General features: G+C 29.1%; 2 protein-coding genes across 2 annotated transcripts; one reads left to right on the top strand and one right to left on the bottom strand.

Annotated features, from left to right (window-relative positions):
- Nucleotides 1-170: 170 nt before the first annotated feature.
- On the bottom strand, nucleotides 171-5,391 carry LOC123654173 (akirin-like). The gene is made up of 5 exons (XM_045590095.1): nucleotides 4,945-5,391; nucleotides 2,862-3,052; nucleotides 2,043-2,168; nucleotides 1,380-1,461; nucleotides 171-1,010 (listed from the first exon to the last, which is right to left on the bottom strand). The coding sequence occupies exons 1-5, from the start codon at nucleotides 5,132-5,134 to the stop codon at nucleotides 1,000-1,002; spliced, it is 600 nt and encodes a 199-aa protein (XP_045446051.1). The 5' UTR covers nucleotides 5,135-5,391; the 3' UTR covers nucleotides 171-999.
- Nucleotides 5,392-6,723: 1,332 nt separating this feature from the next.
- On the top strand, nucleotides 6,724-11,376 carry LOC123654478. Its single transcript, XM_045590378.1, has 5 exons — nucleotides 6,724-6,998; nucleotides 7,164-7,277; nucleotides 7,884-7,942; nucleotides 9,115-9,189; nucleotides 10,967-11,376. Exons 2-5 carry the CDS (start codon nucleotides 7,198-7,200, stop codon nucleotides 11,374-11,376), a joined length of 624 nt encoding a protein of 207 aa, XP_045446334.1. The 5' UTR covers nucleotides 6,724-6,998; nucleotides 7,164-7,197.
- Nucleotides 11,377-12,545: the final 1,169 nt, after the last annotated feature.

Here is a 12,545-nt window from a genome sequence, read left to right on the forward strand (position 1 = left end):
ATTCAGAAGTTAATTAGAACAGTCATTTGGACACCAATCATTATTGACTATGAATGCAGTGTGGACAGTGATCATTATAGTCCTGATTTTTAAAGACTTACTTAAGATTCAATTATTTTTAATCAATTTATAATACCCTTGGAATGATTATTTTCTAAAAAATAATACCATTATGCCTATACTTTAACTTTAATAAACAACATTTTACAATCTTCATGTCTGAGTTTTTTTACAACGTTGGTAAATTTTAAACCCAATTATTTAAAAACAAAAGACATTCATCATTATTGCAGTTGACCCTTCATATATTAATATACAACCCAATATTTAAATTTTCTACAGGCTTCATACTATTGGTTGATATCAAATTTATTCTTTAAACTTGTGGGTACATTTTTAAATAAAAATTAATTTTTCAATATTAAATTAAATATAGACTGGCTGGGATTTTTCAGGCAACTCTTTCGGGATTATTTTCCTAATCTAAAATAAATATTAAATTATTTTACATCCGATAAGCAGATGGGTGAACTTTGTCTCTAGTTCGGATCTCCTACTAAAAAAAGGCGAATTATAGTTAGTATAGTATGGTCAAACAAATTCCCATTGTTTCAACCATCTTTCCTCACAATCCTTGTGAATTTTCTCAGTCTATGAACACAATTATGCTGCAAATCTTAACTAAGCATTATAAGCTAATTTTATATTTATGTAGTATGACCAATCCATGGAATTTATCTCAGTTAATATTGTGGATATATGGGTAAGACAGTTTTTATATAGGCCAACCCATTAATATTGGCTGTCCCTTCAAACAATTTTAAGTTTTTTTTTTTAATACTGTATTGATATTTAACAGGCAACAACCCACAATATCAGTCACAGTTAAATTCCACTCACAATGTACATATCCATCATTAGGTTACACTAAGCTTATTCACATATACCAAAATATGTTTGTCTTGATATTTTTCAATGTAGGACGCATCTCCTTTTTTATTAGGACAGATCTGAAATGAATGTGTAATAAAATATTAAAAAGAATTCATAACAGTCAAAGACATAAAAAGTTTCTTGGTTAATTACAAATTTTCACATATTATATTATTATAGATTAATAAATCATATTAAATTATATGAGAGGTGTAATATGCATATCTATTTTTGTTTTAATTATTAAGTACTCATTACGTAAATTTAACAAATAATACTAAATTTTACCTTACTGGTTTGTAATGTTATTTACAGAATTTAAAAAAAGATACAAATTTATAAAAGTGATTTCCAGAACACAGCACCTTAGTGCGTCTGCCACTACAATCTCAAGATGATTTTATTGTGTATTTTAAAAAATAAATAAATATCAGGGTAAAACCTACAGCTGGGTACAAGATCCTGATGCATATTTTCAGCGTCCATTCCAAAAGGAATGCAAGTAGACGGAGGTGGTCGGCGCTGAACCTGTAAACACATACAATTTTGTTAATATAACATTTTGCGTTACTTAAAATAAATATCCAATCAAAGTGAGATAGGAGTTTTAGTAGAATTTATAATTTTATTTTATTTTTTTATTTTTTAAGTTATCATTCACTGGATACTATGCATTCACTCCTACATTTTTATAAAAATAATTTATATATTGTTAAGTACAGTTGTAAAAAACTGGATAAATTTAGCTATACAAACAGTAACAAACTGGGTAGAACTCATTAAATGTATCTGACATACCTAATTTGTAAATTTTTAACATGTGCATAGATCAAAATCACAACAACCATGCAACATAAAATAAAACACACTGGTCATTTGCAATTTTAGTACATATTTTATAAAATTGTTATATTATTAACATTTCTTGTTTCTTACAAGCTGCTTATTAAGTTTTTTTTTTTTTTTTTTATAAATAGCTAAGAAATAGAAATTCACAAGTGACATTTTTACTTCACTAATATCCAGGCTACCTGGGGGTCGGAGGTAACTGCTTACAATCAGGAGGGGTGTACGCTTGTTTGCCGACCTAATTGCAAAAAAAAACTTACTTGATCAATATTGAAGCGTACAAATGCCTCGTACTGCTCGGCGAGCTTGTTGCTCAACACAGACTCATACTCAGCACGCAGCGCAACCTCCTGCTCGCGAAGCATACGCTCACAGATAAGACGCACCTAGTAAAAAAAAAACATATATACACATACAAACACATACCCTATAATAAACATATTTTAAAGACAGATTTATCAATAATTATTAATGACTAGAAGTCCTTAGCAGTTTAAGATGTTTTTAGTTGCATTATTTTTAAAAATGATAACATTATAAACATTTAAACAAACACACTCTTCATTAACTACATTACCTCATTTTTTGAAACCAACTAATAAAACATTAACAGGACAAAGAAATGACACATTTCGATGATTAGTATGAATTGTTTGGTATTGTATCAATACTTATTACCAATTATTTGCGTAAGCTTCTAGTAATATGAAGAATTTCCCAGCTAAAATTATAAAAGACTAAATTTTCTTGAAAACACTTAAAAAGAATTGTTAATCTGTTAAATTTACACTTGATTTCAGCTCTTATATTTTTCATCACAATGAGTTTCTTGCACTGCCTATTTAATATTCTTCAAAAAAAAAAAATAAGAAAAATCTTTATTTATAGTAAGTAGTTCGTGTGTAATATAAAAATTATTTTTAAGCTGTTGGTACTTAATATTTATTTACTTGGTTGCTGAAAGTGTTACTTAGCGTGTCAAATGGGAGGTCCAAAACTGGAAAGTTTTGCATCACATATTTTACAGATAGTCTCCTAATGTCTGACATAAAATAAAAAACCTCTATGTGGTAGTATACCTGTTTAAATGTGAAGAGCGCCCTGTGATGAATCTTAGTTCCTTGTGTGGCGTGCGAATGATGAGGTGGCGAGGTATCACCTTCACTTCCACTAGACGAAGAGCAAGACGCTGCAACCCCCGATGCAAGCTTCAGCTGCCGGCGACGTTGAAGCCTTTTCATCTCATTGTAAATTTCCTGTGCCATGCGTTCTAGAATGTTTATGTTTTAAGTAGTAACATTATTGATGTATCATACGAGCACGGCAGGAAATATCCTGCTCTAAATCTGGTGAAGCCCAGCTGGGGAATACCACAACCGTACAAAAGATCACAGGTAAATAATAGTGGTTTCAAACAGTGTTGTGTTCCTGTGGTGAGTAGTGGCCAGAGAGGACAAAGGGTAGGGTGGGCAATGCAAAAATATCTTTACTGTATACAGACATTTTTTCTATTGCTACATACTACTTAGAGAAAGTGGACTATGCCCAGCAGTGAGATATCACAGGCTAAATCACAGTACAAAGTTTTTTAAAACAATGTAACCAATAAATGACAATTTTTTTTAATAATAAAACTATAATTTCTATTTTTAAGTCTTATATACAGAAATATATAATGTATTAACTAATAAAATGAATAATATTTCAAATCCAGATGAAACGGAGCCCTAAAAGAATTGTATATCAAAAGTAAAAAAAAAAAAACACAAGTAAAATAGATTATATTGTAGTTTTTTTTTTTTTTATGTCACTATGTCGGCAAACAAGCGTACAGCTCACCTGATGGTAAGCGATTACCGTAGCTTATAGACACCTGCAACACCAGAAGCATCGCAAGCGCATTGCCGACCCAATCCCCCAGGAGCTCCGGTCACCTTACTCACCAACAGGAACACAATACTGCTTGAAAACAGTATTATTTTGCTGTGATCTTCTGTAAGGTCGAGATACTACCCCAGTCGGGCTGCTCCATATTTTGAACAGGAAATTCCTGTTGTGCCCTACCTCAGTTTTTCTTTTTACATTACAGTGGCAAGTTGAACATGACCAACACTGAAACATTTTTGTATTCATTTTAAAATTATCCTGTAAAGATCACTGGGCAATTTGAATGAAATTAGATATTTTCTATTAAATAAATACCCACCATGTTATTGCAATTTATTGAAATAGTGTTACAATAAAATTAGCACACAATTAAGTTTATTGAAATTTAGGTAATTATGTATAATCGAGGAGTGTAATTTAACCCTAACCTATCTAACTTAAGAAGTACAACGTTTAACGACAGTTTCGTTTAACAAAAAAAAAAAAAAATAGCCCTAACCTATTTAACTTAAAAAGTACAACGTTTAACGACAGTTTCGTTATATAAAAAAAAAAATAACCCTAACCTATCCATACACTCCTCGATTGTACATAATATCCGAAATTTTATAACTTTAAATTGAATGATAAATAATGATAAGATAGATTTAGGTACGTAAAATATAAATAATGACAAGGCTTTATAACTGAAAGTCCATTTTTCAGATTCATAAAGAATAATTCGTATTGAATGTCATAACAATTTTAAATCTGCAATGTCTTATGCTGATCTTTAAAAAAATCAAACAAAAAACCTTAGCACGTAATTTGAAAAAAGAATTAGGTTAAATAAATGTAAAACAATCAACTTATGATTATTGCTTAGAAGTGATTTACATTAATTGCAGTTCTGCAATAACGCTATCTTTCGTACGTAGCGATCTCAGATACCTAACGCAAGTTTATCGTGATATAAAAACTAGTTCCTTGCATGCAACTGAACTTGCTATAAAGGAAGCAAATGATAGCTTACTCGAGTGCGTTATTTCTTTTTTATATCTAAAATAAAAAAATAAAAAACAAAGCCAATACGCCCAACGGTCATCACGCATCGCCCGTCTCTCTCTAGCATGATTAAAATAATATTCACGATTTATCAAAACACAATGGCGATAAATTATACAGCTGACCAATAATCAAATCTAGAATACTATACTAAATCTAGAATAATAATAAGGGAAAGTTTGATTTATAACTTCTTTGTTAAGCCAGACAGATTTACAAAAATAAACAAACCTGGGGTCAATTTTACAGATGCACTAACGGTCTCTCCAAATACAGAACTAGAACTTTTGGAAGATTCCGATACTTTTATGCCAGGACTTGTACTTGAGCTAGCAGCAATTAAAGCACATCTTCGCCTTTTAGATGGTAGCTGTGCCGAAGATTCCCAATCCAGGTTTCTTTTAAGAGTAGCACACGCCATTTTCTTTTTACGCCCAGCGAACGGCCTTTATTACGATTCGATGGAACAAATATATTTTTGCTTACGGTAAATGAACCAAATTTAACAAAAATAATGTTATACCTTAACAAAAAATAGCACTAAAATTTAAAAATAGGTTTTAATAAATAAATAAATACTATGATTTCTGTAAAAATTTCTGATTATTCGATACAACTCCAATCTCTCCGTTCCAAATCCAAAATCCAACTCGAATGACTTTTCCGCTGTTCGTCAAACTGTTTGTTCGTTTTGACCAAAGAGTATATACAGATAGTTTTGACATTTTCGTTGTTTCAATTTACGCGGACATTATTTGTATTTTGTACCATAGCTATCTGTAAATATTTAGTTCCTAAGCTGTGAATTTTAAATAAGTATATTTTAATTAGAATTTATTTTGCAGTTATTATAATTAAATAAACTCTTTGTTTATACATCCCAGAATTTATTTGTCAGTATTGGTGTTATGTTTGAACCTTTCAAATTTTACTGTACTTTGTACTGTGTGGCTGCGGTACAAAATAAATATAGCCACCCCCTCTCTTCCCGTGGGTGTCGTAAGAGGCGACTAAGGGATAATATAGTTCCGCTACCACCTTAGAACTTAAAAAGCCAACCGGTGGCGGTATAACCATCCAATTGCTGGCTTTGAAATACACAGGCCGAAGACGGGCAGCAGCGTCTTCGGTGCGACAAAGCCAGCCCTGCGTTCACCAACCCCAGCGTGGTAACAATGGGCAACACACATGAGTTCACATCATTTTTGGCGCGAACTTGTGGAGGCCTATGTCCAGCAGTGGACTGTACAGGCTGTAATGATGATGATGGTACAAATCATATACGTGTGCACGTGGAATGGTGTCAAGAAACTCAAGAATCCTGGCGGCTGGTAACATTCTGGGAATCTGGGCCCAGCCCATGTGAGCGGATACTCGTAACATCAGTGTAAAATAATAATATTTAATTTTTGAAAAATTATTCTAAAACTTAATTTTCAAGTGATTTATAATAGTCCTTAGTTTATAACATCGAAGTGAAACCGAATTTTTACTGTATAAGTAGATAATATTTGAAGTAAACGTATGTCTGTGGCTGATCACTGAGGGTAAAGCTCAGGGCCCACTTTTCTTTTTATCTTACGTCAACGACATGAACAATTGTATCATTAATAGCACACTGCACATGTTACTAGTTCGCAGATGATACATGTCTTGTAATTGCTAACCGAAATCCCGAAGCCACTGTAAACATATTACAAGTTGGATATCTGACTGATACTGATATAAGTAAAACATTTATCTTTACATAGCATATGATATTTATCAGTCTTTAAAGAAATAGGTTCTATTTAATTAATTTAACTTGAGTTCTTTTTTACTAACTTTAAGAAATGAAAAAATGTTTAAAATAAACAGTAAGTAATTTGCAATTTTGCAACAATCATCAACAATTTCATGGAGCATAGTCTCTCTATGCTCCATGAATAATCTGAAATTATAGAAATCATGGAGCATAGAGAAAAGGAGACCGATCGCTACATACTAAAGCATAGCCCGCCTGTCCAGTAGGGCGACACTTTTTTTGCTATACTTTGTATACCAAACTTGAATTTTTATATAAATTGGCAAAATTGTACGTCAAAATGAAAAAATTTAAACGTCGGAAACGTCGTAATTGTCAAATTTTGACTCGAACAATTATTTCCTAACCGCCATATTATATTGCAACCACCGAGTAACCACGCCGGAATTTTGGATTTTTAGATTTTTCTGCATATATATTTTCTAAGCCCTAATACTTTATTGTGAGAATATTATTCGTCGCTTCTAGGGATTTACTATGGGTTTGTATTTGAACCTGAATCATTCGTCTTTTTGGTCGAACGAAGTAATTTTGCTTTTGAAAATAAGTTCTTAATATCTATATCAACAGAAAAAATAATAGTATTTTATAGTTATACCTATATTTTTATTACTTATACTATATTTTTCTGTTTTCATTCCTTTAGAAAATACAGTGAAACGTAATGTGAGATATCAAAAATGTACTATTTGTGGTCTAAAGAGGACCCCTGGACTGGAGCCAATGTATTTTTGAAGAAGTTTCCACTTGATCCAGATCGGTTAGTGTAAATATTACTATGCTCTGTGGTGTTAACAATAGAACAATACAATATTTAAATAAATTCTACTTAAAATCTTTATAACAGTAAATAGCTAACTGTAGTAATAAAGGAACATTAAAGTATTATACATACTTATGTATACTAGAAAACTAGTTGTAGACTATGTAAAATTTAAACTTTTAATTTAAATTGACAATTAAAATTCTACTCTCAGGTGTCATTCTTGGGTCAAAGCAGTTGGGAATGAAGACTGCTTACATACCCGTTAAAAAATTGCATGAAATTAAATATTTGTGTGGATATCACTTTGAAAAAAAGTATTTTAATACAAAGGGCAATAGATTAATTAAAAATGCTATTCCAACATTAAATTTGCCACAACCATTGGATGACAGTCTTTTGGTAGATTTTCCTTTATATGGTGAAGAAAAAGAAAAATCTCAAGTCTTGAAAGGTGCAAATTTTTTTTATATGTTTATGATAATTATAAATTACATTACAATTATTTTTTCTCGATGTTCTTGTTTAGCTATTTGTCTAGTCTTATTTCTGGTTCATAATATGCTAATTGATGTTTATGATAAATTCTTTTTTATTTTCTAGTTTTCAAGATATAACAAATTCAGAGAATGTGCAATGGAATGAAAATATTTTATCTAAAAGTGAGTAAACTACTTTATTATATTATATTTATTTATGTTATGTTGTTAGAAGTAACAAGTGTTTTTAAGAGGTACAGCATCTTGTTAGTTCATGTTTGGTTATGTAATATATTTTTAATGATGGATAAAATTAAGATTTTTATTGTTAATTAAATGAACTTACTTATAATTTTAATAACTTGCTGTTGCAAGTCTTATACATTTTTAATAAGTGACAAAAAGTTTTCTTGAAAACAATGTCTTGTTGTTTCAAAAACTCTGTCTTACTAAGTATGTACTGGAACTTTAAAAAAAAAAAAAGATGAAATTATATAAAAGTCATACAAATATTCACAATTGTACTATATAGAAAAAGATAATTTTTAAATATATTTTGTACTGATAATGGCAGTACAATCTCAGTTGTAATAAATATCATATAATAGATTATTGTTAGTCAATGTTCTAAAAAATCATCTGAAATATATTTAATTTATTATTTATACATTTACCTAGATAATATTGGCCCTTAGATATCAGATATCTAAGGCTGATTGATATACATATCGCTGACAAAATGAGAGATATGTAAAACACTTTCTGAGAATCTTTAATATCTTTTAACACATATATGCAACGATTCACAACATATGATACAAATGATCCAATGCAGTATAAGATTTTTAGTTTTATTTTTCTATAAAATGATTATGAATAACACCTTTGGAAAATAATCATTTTCATCTTCTTTATAACAAGATAAGTAATCATTCACTTTAATTTTAAAATAAAAATAATTTCATATCAAATCTATAATATTAGTATAAAGCTAAAGAGTTTGTTTTCTTGAACGCGCTAATCTCTGGACTTACTGGACCAATTTGAATTTTTTTTCAGTATTTGATAGCCCATTTATCAAGGAAGGCTAGGGCTATAGGCTATATATTATAACGCAAAGACCAATAAGAGTGGAGCACCAATGAAGAATGTTTCAAAATCGGATTTTTTCCTTCTGAGACCTTCCCCAGCTAGCCCAAAGTAACTATTCCACGCGGACAAAGTTGCGGGTAGAAGCTAGTAGAAAATAAAATTCAAATAATTTAAGTGTGAGTAAATAATGGAAAATGTAAAAAAAAAAAATTAACAAGTAATAGATACTAGATATATTTAGATATTGTACTACTATTTTTCAGATGCTGAATACAGCTTTCTCCCTTTGCCCTCTACTTCGCAGCCACCACAAGGACTTACTTTTGAAAAAACACTAGGTAAGAATAACAAATGAAAATTTCACATTTTTGATTACATAAAACATTAACAAGTAACATGTCTACTATAAGCATATAGCTAATTAGCATTTAATTTTATGACACAAGTTCACTTTATTATATAAAATATTTCTCTAACTGTATATGTTACTACATAGATAATTATAAGCAACTAAAACATTTTTATGTATTAATTTTTTTTTAAATGTTTATTTGTCTCAAAATTGAATTTTATACATTTAGATGAGTAGCCTGTTATTCCAGTTGTGCTGGTTCTATTTTCTGCTCCGGGGGTTGTAGGTTCGATTCCTGCCTGAGTCTGGGTGTATTACTATACATAATTATGTTATAATTTATATATATTATATATATATATATATATATATATATATATATATATATATATATATATATATATATATGCATGTTGGTTGTTGTCTATAAAACAAGTGTTAAGTTGCTTACCTTAGGAAAAGACAACCGTGTGTATGTGTTAAAGATATTTATTTATTATTGTTCACTTTTATCAATGTAATTACAGTTTCCCAGAATGAATCAGTAGAAAATGTTAAAGTTCCTGTTTGCAACTATGAAAGAATTGTGGGAAAACCTAATAGAAATAGAGGTATAATTTTCAACAATCTTTTAATGTAGCAAAGAACGTAATTCAGTATAGTTCTTTGTAGCCTACTCCTTTTTAAATTATTTTTATTGAAATTATTTTCAAATCATAATTTACAACTTCAACTACAAGGGATTAAGTTGTGGTAGTTATTAATGTAGTTATGTGGTAGACTATGTAAATAGTAGTAGTTAGTATCTATCCATAATATATATATATATATATATACACACTGCAGGCCAATATATAATGCCAATATATATGTATATATGTCCTGAATATTGTTATAAAGAAAAAAAAAAACATTTATTCTGTTGCACATAACATTTATTACTATTGCAGTGTTTTAGTTTAATACATTAATATAATTCTATGAAAATAAAGCTAATCCGAAGTGGTCTGCATTGGCTGCAATACACTTAAAAGTTGAGGCCAGTTATTAATAGAAGCACACACTCTTTCTATGGGAAAATTATTTATTTCATTATACCTATGAATAGCCCGGTACACATTTGACTAATATAAAGCATATGAGAGTCAAATCAATTTTTAATTATACTGCATCAATAATTTACATTTTATAAATCAAAAGTTTGCTTAGTTTTGTTAAATATGCATTAACATTAATGTTTAACAGTTTCATTTATCTATATTTTATACATTTATATATATATATATATATATATATTTCGATATTATACTATTAAAGTATAGTATAGTTTAAAAAATAGAATGACAAAATAATTTATTTAGATATAGCTCTTTCCTTAGTAATCAAATACGTATATTTTATTGTTATAATATTTCAAGTAAATTGAAGAAAAACGGAAAAAAAAAATAATTACATTCAATGATTCCAATTGTACCATGCAATGGGCATTCCTTTGTCGTATACTTGTGTTATTATTTAAAGCAAAATTAAATACATATTAAACTGTAACGATCATTAATAAAATATATCAATATTAGCGTTGTTTAATATTGAAATAAAAATAATAAATGTATCTTAATATAATAAAAGCAATAAATTATTTTATAATATTATATTTAAGTAAAAATTTATGAAATTAAAGGAATAGATCACATTATACATAATATTGTATACTTTCAACAAAAAAATGTATATATAATAACAGGATTTTTTTTAAATTTCAGATTCTACATTAACTGAACATGAGAAAATCCTGCTGAGTCATTTGACTCAAACTAAATTAAGCTTAAAGCGTTTGGCAGTCGAAATGCGAACTGTGAGGAAGACACATAAATTGTTTGTAGCTTATAACGATATTAGCGGGGTCCGCACTGACATGCCTAATAGAAATAATAATGATGACATTCAAGTTGTTGATGAAATATTTTATCCTGTTTTGTCTTTGCCCAATGAAATCGATTTCTTTTTATATGAAAATGATTTATGTAACTTTTTGGAGCAGCCAGTAGTATATGTTAGTGGTTATTTAGCTGCAAAATTATTAGATAGAACGAAATGTCAGAAATGTAAAGATTCGTTAAAAGTTGATAAACCAGTAGACGACTTAAACAATTATATTAGTTTTAAAGAATGATGGAAAGATTCGAGCTCATTGTGCTTTTGTACGGATGGGACTGAGGAGTGTTAATTTAAAAAGACGTGTTCATAGTAAAACTGCATGTTTATTACTGTCATTTAAATATAAGGCTTATAAGGTATACAACATACCTATACTACATACTTAGAACGTAAACAACTTACTATACTACACTTTCCTTCTAAACCTTTATGTCATTTTGTAAACAAGAGCCAAATTCATTTCAAAGCTATTATATCTCAGGACTTACAAATTAAAAATATAAAGCAGTAGACTAGTTTGCAATTAAGTAATGAGCATTTTATAGAAAAAAACAAATCAATTAATTCATAATCTTTGTTTATTATTCATTAGAAAATCATGTAAAGACAAAAATATACAATTAGAATAATGTGATCAAGACAAAGCTTAGATAACAATTTTTAAGATTCTTGTTGAATATTTATATTTATATTGTCAGTACTATAAAACAATGTTTGTAGAAAACATACATATTGGCAGTTCTTCTTGACATCTAATGTCTTTGCAATGTTTTTTGTTTTCCAAGTTTTTAAATGTGTATATTTTAGCTTAGAAACAAAAAAAAAAAAATTCCGCTGTGGCTTCGCCCACATAGATTACGCGATTTTCGCTATTTCGTTTTCTCCCATAATCCGCTGTTCGTTTATCCACATACCATTAAATGGCGTACATGGAATTGTAGCATCCCGTGAAAGAATTTTTAAAATCTGTAGTACTTTATGGAATTACCTACTACAAACATTTAATAATACAAAAATAAGAATTTAGAAGATTACTCTAAATATGTTCTTATTATGTTTGTAAATCATTATGTTTTTTATCTGTATGCCTAGGATCATTGTATAACGCTTTTCAGAATTGTTTTTACTTAGATAATATCTGTATATATATGTTATGTTTGTTTGTTATTTACTGTATGTCGGATCGTTACATATGTAACGTTTAAAAATTTTAGATTTTTGTGAATATGTTATGGGTCAAATTCATCGTCTTGGTTGTTATTGATTGATAATTACTGTTTTGCGAGATCATTTCATTTGTACCACTTTTTAAGAGTTGATTTTTTTGTGACTATGCTACGTTAAGTGTTAAATCATGTTGTTTGTTAATTTTTGATAATTACTATTTGTTACTATTTAAGTTGT

The sequence above is a fragment of the Melitaea cinxia genome, chromosome 6 (assembly GCF_905220565.1).
Source record: "Melitaea cinxia chromosome 6, ilMelCinx1.1, whole genome shotgun sequence".
NCBI lineage: Eukaryota > Metazoa > Arthropoda > Insecta > Lepidoptera > Nymphalidae > Melitaea > Melitaea cinxia.

Coding starts and splice junctions, on each gene's coding strand:
- LOC123654173 (XM_045590095.1), bottom strand. CDS start 5,134: ATGGCGTGTGCTACTCTTAAAAGAAACCTGGATTGGGAATCTTCGGCA. Junction 3,053..4,944: donor ATCTGTAAAATTGACCCCAG/GTTTGTTTATTT, acceptor TAAACATTCTAG/AACGCATGGCACAGGAAATT. Junction 1,462..2,042: donor TACGCTTCAATATTGATCAA/GTAAGTTTTTTT, acceptor ATGTGTTTACAG/GTTCAGCGCCGACCACCTCC.
- LOC123654478 (XM_045590378.1), top strand. CDS start 7,198: ATGTACTATTTGTGGTCTAAAGAGGACCCCTGGACTGGAGCCAATGTA. Junction 7,943..9,114: donor TGAAAATATTTTATCTAAAA/GTGAGTAAACTA, acceptor ACTATTTTTCAG/ATGCTGAATACAGCTTTCTC. Junction 9,190..10,966: donor TACTTTTGAAAAAACACTAG/GTAAGAATAACA, acceptor TTTAAATTTCAG/ATTCTACATTAACTGAACAT.